At 44.3% G+C, this 6,461-nt stretch overlaps 1 protein-coding gene across 1 annotated transcript in view; it reads right to left on the reverse strand.

The window, feature by feature from the left end:
* The window catches only part of AFG1L (AFG1 like ATPase), a 74,269-nt gene extending 67,944 nt beyond the window's left edge, over positions 1-6,325 (reverse strand). The window contains exons 1-2 of the mRNA XM_087773556.1: positions 5,642-6,325; positions 4,056-4,127 (exon numbers count right to left, since the gene is read on the reverse strand). Of these exons, the coding sequence (XP_087629682.1) occupies positions 4,056-4,127; positions 5,642-5,654 (85 nt within the window). The 5' untranslated portion in view covers positions 5,655-6,325. The remainder of the gene's footprint in view (positions 1-4,055; positions 4,128-5,641) is intronic.
* Positions 6,326-6,461: the final 136 nt, after the last annotated feature.

A 6,461-nucleotide genomic window follows, 5' to 3' on the forward strand; every position in this document is an offset into this window, starting at 1 on the left:
CCGGCCCCCGGGGCGACGGCCGCGGTCCTTCGAAGGAACGGTGCTGAGCGAGTCGTTCCAGCGGGGCTCCCCGGCACCTCTCCCCCCCCTTGCCCCCCAAGCCGAGCCGCAGGCTGTGAGGCGGCCCCTGGGGAGCCGGGCGGCGAGCAGAGGAGGCAGAGCCGGCCGCAGCCGCTCAGCACAAATCGCACTTCACAGAGCCCCCCGAGTGCCACACGGGTGCCATTTATATAGTACCTTACTGCCGTATACGCGCACTCAAATTTTCCACACATCTTCCTCATCGCCTGTAATTTATATCGTGTGGCACCGCGGCTGCATCCCATGGAGCAGCTTTCAGGCCAGCCTGGCTGTCACTGAGGAGTTTTGGCAACTGAATTCGTGTTTGTCGATGATTTCTAGCTTGTGTTATCTTTAAAAGCATGGACCATAAAATATGAAGGACAAATATTTGTAAAATATTACGGACAAATATTCCTGGCCAGAGTTACAGCCTGTCTGCACACTGGCAGTACAACCACTTCTATGCCTGTGAAGATACATTTAAACTGTAACAGCAAGATATGTTAATGTAAAAGCAGATTTCCCTGAAGATAATGCAAAACCTAGAGGCTAATTCAGCCCCGCACGGCCGGTGTGCGCTTAGCACGCAATAAGCCTTGTCCGTGGCGGTATCGGTTCGGATACCCACCTGAGAGCGCCCCGGGAGAACGCCGACCGCCCGCCTCGTTTGGCAGGCACCCGGCTGTCTTACCCAACCACCTCCATCGTGACTACGACGCTCTTTTGGCAGAGAGGCACAACGCAAAAAGCCAGTGCTCCCAGGGAAAGGGCGGTGGCACTCGGGAATCGCTACCCGTAATACTCGCCCGTTCGCTGGCTGGCCCTCCGTTCCCATCAGAAACGCACCCAAAGGTCAGGATGGGGCTTCAGAAGATGTTGCCTACAGAGCGCATTGTGCAAGAAATAGGTAACAAAATGTCTGCTCATGGTAAAAGTACAAAAGAAATGCTTTACCTGACTTTTGGGTTTGCAACATCATCATTCCTGTATCTTATTCTAGAGTTAAATTTCTGTTCAACAGAGAAAGTGAACAAGCCATTTTCACAGACTACTATTCAACTTTTTTTTTAAGGAGTATAGCAAAATGTTGCATCAGGGCACTATAGAACTGCTTGCAAACAAAAGCTGATTATATCCTAAATAGTACTGCTAATTTTTAAAATAATATTTTTGATACTGAAAATATTAATGGTGATTAAAGTTACGTTCTAACATGTTCAGCTGTTTTAAAATATGTAGTTGCTCCAGACACATCTTCAGTGCTATTCAGTACCTAATTAAGTAGTGAACTAAAGTGCCAATTTATCACATCTTAAAAGAGCTGTTTCAGTGCATTTTCTTTCATCTTTCCTTTATTGAGCATTTATTGGATTCGCCTCATTCCAGCATGTTACAGCTATCAACACCTGTGCCCATTTAGGAATGAATTCCAGTACAAATCATAGTGAATTGAATAGACGTCTCAAAGATGCATCACAATTGTTGCAATATTTTTAGAAACTCAAACAAGGAAACAAACAACTTCAGTAAAAGTGATTTAAATAACAAACAACTTATCTTTATAAACAGCTTATCTCCTTGAGAACAAAGAATAAACAAGGCAACAAGAGCCATTTTTTCTTCCATTATTAACTCAGATCACAATACGGATGGGTGAAATGTCAAGAATAATTGGAGAAAATGACAGCATAATCTTCAGCAAAAACATCTGATTTATTTAAATTGTCACTGTTTTTTTCTTAACCTTGTTATCCAAGGCAGCATAGAAAAACTTCCCATTTGGGTCTATTACTGACATCTTCTACCTAACTGAATAAACCCTCTGCAATGCTATGAGCCTTCTATACACTGGCAAACTCTGAAATGCCACCATACCGTGTATTGCACACCCCGGGAACTGAATCTCCATTGGCTGTAAGCACTTGGCAAAACCACGTTTTGGTGTTAACCTAAACGAACAGGACTTTCAAGTATACTTCTGCAGATTAGCACGGTTAATGTCCTGCTACAGATACAGATCCATTCTGCGGTACGTTTGTATACCTCATTCCCTGTACCTTGTCCCTTTGCTCACCCCCAAAGATGTGACATTGCAACTTGTTCAACCCAGCTGCATTATTAGTCTGCCTGCTAGCCAAAAGTATAGGTGGTCTTTAACAGGAATAAAAATCCGGGGTATAATAAAACCCCTCCAGAGGCCCCCTCTGGCCTCTAGTGGTATGGACTGCACTCCTTTTAGACATCCTGATGTGCCGAACTCTACGGGGATGTGTGTGTCCAAGGGTCTCTGGGTCTCTGCCAGACCCTCTCTGAGTTTCTGCAGAAGGAGGGCTGGGTTTACCTGCCTGCAAGGCTCCAAGATATTCCCACCGTGGGAAACATCTTTGGCTCTCAAACATAAACATACTTTTGATATAGAACTGACCATTCAGCCTACTCTACAAAAATGGATTTTGTGGCTAGTTTTCATCAACACGGTTTCCATCAAAAGCCATTTTCCTGGGATTATGTCAAAACACTCTGGGGTAAACTTGATATTAAGCTCATCTATTTCGAGCCAATCAAATATGCTATTAATAGTCTACATTGCTTATAAAGCTTCAGATTAATAAAGCTGCATGAACTTTCCCAAACTTACGGACTTACAGCCATTTTCACTATCTGTTCACAGCTTGCATTTCAGTCTGCTCAAACAGCTCAGTGTGTTAGAAATTCACTGCCGTTTTCCAGCTACATGGGCACCACTCATCATCTCTCGGAACAAGGAGTTCACAGTAGAAATGAATGCCGTGAGGTGATGGATGACATTTTAAACATTAAGGAATCTAGAAGCGTGTATGAGAATCATCCCTTGTTGAAAGGGATAATATTGTGTAAAACGAGAGAAGAGGAATTGAATACAATAGTTAAATCAGAACATAAATATATATATATATATATATATAAAAATGTGGATATTACAAATTATATTTATAAGCTTAATATTTTTATCTGGCAGATAAGTACACAATGCAGATATTGCAACACCATGTTTCAAAGCACTGGCAGCTAATGCAGGGATCAGGAAGTCGTGTTTCCACATAAAGCATTGCACAATCAGTTCAATGCCTTGTGGATTTTGCCTTATCCTGAGTCAGCATTCCCCACAAGTTTTAACAAAATATGCCTGTGTTGACTAAAATGTGTTAACCTGGGCACTTGTCAGAAGGCTGGAGAGTCCTAACTGGATAATGGAGAGATTTGGTTTCCCTTCCAGTTAAATGTGGCTTTTTCTTTTAAAAGCAAAGAAACAAACAAAAAACTACTTGAGAGGTATTACTATACCAAATTTAAGAATTAATCATCCATTAATACCTGCTTCTGTAGGTTCATGCTATGAGGCTCTAGTATTCATACAGCCACTTGAAGTTATGCCAGAAAATCTTTGTGTCATAGTTGAATAAATAATGTGTAGTAACAAATCCTCATGTACCTAATCTCTTGGTTGTTACTCTAAACGCTTGATTTCTTGCATCTAATCTTTGGACCTACAAACACAGCTGACCTCTCTCCCTCCAGATTTGAAATTTGGTCCAAAGTTCATGTCAGAAACAGAATTAAAACTTTCTTTTCTGAATTTATGCTCACCTTTGTCCTGAGAGAAGAACCTTTCTAGCAAGCAGAAACAACTACAGATAGTGTAACTCTGTAGTTACACTCAGTCTCATGGATCGCAAAAAGCACCCGAAACACAATTCAAAATAAACAAATGCATTTTCTGGGGGTTGGAAGGAAACAAGGATGCTCACAAGACTCTGATTTTTCCCCTTCTTTCTCTTTGCCTCATTAGCCAGTGTGGCATGTATGCTTTTACATGATGTAAGGGGGGGGGGCTAGTCATGAAGCAGGGCATCTTCCCCTTTGTCTCCCAGGTCAGAGGATTTGTATTTGACCTCAGTGAAAAAAACCAGAGATGGGAGACCTCACCAAATCACTGTAAACTCCGTACTTACCGATGCTATTGGGCACTAAAACATTCACTCCCTGCAGCTTGCCTCCATAGGGCTCTCCACCACCAGTTATCTCTGTTAGGAAAGGCAGACAGAACAGTGGTGCTAAGATGGTATGCCGTGAGAAAACTATTCAACTTACGCCTCACTCTTAGTATCTACCCAGCGTGAGAATAAATTATACTCTTGATTCATCACAGGCTCACCAACTACTACACAAACATACAGTATTAGGCGCTTCTTTAGTTTCTTTGGAATAGATAATGAAACCAGGCTTGGCCAGGAGGCAGACAATATATTACACTTAAGACAATACCAGTGCTCTGCTGTATTTTCACATTTGCAGTCAGATGTGGTAGCATAGGTTGTGTAACAAACAAAAGCTTATCCAGATGCGTGCATATGTAATCCCAGTAGAATTAATGAGTTTTTTCTTGCCTTGTTGCAAGACCAGTTTAATAACTAGTATAATTCAGGTAAGGCTCCTTTTCACTCCCACTTCGTAAAACTCTGTCAGCTTAATTTCTGTTTATAATTATAAAGTGAATAGTTGGCAGCTATTAGCAGAATGAAAGGAAGTATAGAAGGTGCACTAGGAAGGGGGAGAGATAATACTGGAGGAGTGATGAGCAGGAAATTTACAGAAAAGTTACCAAGCAAACCACCTACAGCATACTGGTTATGTGGATGGGCTATTTTTGTACCTTGGGTTCATCTCTGCTTTCTGGTTATCTTTTTATTAACGTAGACAACTGCTAACCAAACTTGCCGGATGTTAGCTTTGAGTCTCTCCGATGTGATCTGTGGGCATTTTACCTGCCATTTTACCTACTGCCTAGACACAGATTTTTAGAAAAAAGTATAGCTAGCTTTCCTACAGTCTTATTCTAGCTGGATAGTAATGGAGTGTCACCAGAACTCTTTCATAAGGAAGGAAGGAAGGAAAATTACATATGTATTTAATCATGGGAGGGGTACTGCTAACAGATAAAAAAAATCTGGAAGACCTCTACGATAGAGTCATTTAGAAATATTAGCCACAGGTTAATATAATATCTATTCACTGATGTCCTAGGTGCATCAAGAAGGTAAACACTCCAGTTCTTTTGGCAACATTTCTTTTACCGTAACACACCATCTACTTGAACCAGGTACTGAAGAATCAAAGACTTTATGTCTTGGAAGGGAACAATTCCATCAGCTCCCCTTCTCCCCTTCTCTTTTGCTCTTTCTCTCTCTCTTCAAGTTACTAAAATAACTTTTTTTTTAATTATTCTGTAAACACAATTTTCCTTTCCTATCCTTTATGAATGAAACGTGAACAAACTCCTAATCTTTGTAAGCTATGAGGATATAAAATCTGGGCCAGTTGGTTATACTGCTATTAAATGCGTATCATTTGTGAAAATTCAAGAACTTTTAAAAGCTTTAATGCTACTACAGACAACATTGCCACCTTGCTTGCAGCTTGGGTCAATAACCTAGACTTTGTTTTCAATGCAGAGCTTTTGGTAGGCATCTGCTCCAGCCTACGTTTGTACCTGGCTGATTCCTTTTGCCTAACACCTTACATATACAGCATTTCCTACCCCGTCTTTTCATCTTGGCTCTCACCGCTTCAGATCCCTATTGTGGCATTGCCTTTTTCCTTGATCTTGATGTGCAGAGTTTCATTCACGTCCATCGACAATGCTGTTGCAAAAATCATTGCTTATTTTCTTACACCGAGACCGAGGTTATGTTTCTGGCTGATATACCAACCTAACCTACCTGGGGTTCCCACCCGCCATGAACAGCAATCCTTCCTTTCTGCACTCTTTAAGGGCCACAGGTGAGAAGTTGCAGCCGGGAGTAATGCATTATTATTGCCATGCGTTGTTAAAACCTTCTTTGGTTTTAAAAAAGTCGGTTAGGTTGCTGCTGCGCTGACTGAACCGCACCGCCGTTGCCTGTCTATGATCCTGCTACCGCCTCGGCCTCACCGAGGGCCCGGCTCAGCCAAGCCGCCCCGGGGTCGCCTCACGGCGCGGCCTCCCGGGGCCGCCCGCACCGCCTGGGGCCCCACCTCCCTACGACCCCGCTCCTTCCCTGGACGAGAGAAGGGGACTCACTGCGGGCCCCGAGGAGGGAGGGGGAAACCTGCGGGAAGACCCGGACCGCCCCCCCCGCAGCCTCCGCGCTGCCGCCGCCGCAGCAGCCTGCGCCCGGCCCATCGCGCCGCCTGCCTGGCGGGCGGGCCCGAGAAGCCAGCTCTCACGGCGGCCGCGCCACACCTCCCGCGTACGCCGGGATCTGTAGTTCGGACGGCGGGCGGCCGCGCCGGGCGCGGCGAGCGGCGCGGCCCTCGAGGACTACAATTCCCAGCATGCCTTGCGGGGGGGGGGGGCGCGCGGCGGCGCATCCGCTGGC

The sequence above is a fragment of the Nipponia nippon genome, unplaced genomic scaffold (genome assembly GCF_047370975.1).
Source record: "Nipponia nippon isolate SJK-2023a ecotype South Korea unplaced genomic scaffold, ASM4737097v1 scaffold_4, whole genome shotgun sequence".
Lineage (NCBI taxonomy): Eukaryota > Metazoa > Chordata > Aves > Pelecaniformes > Threskiornithidae > Nipponia > Nipponia nippon.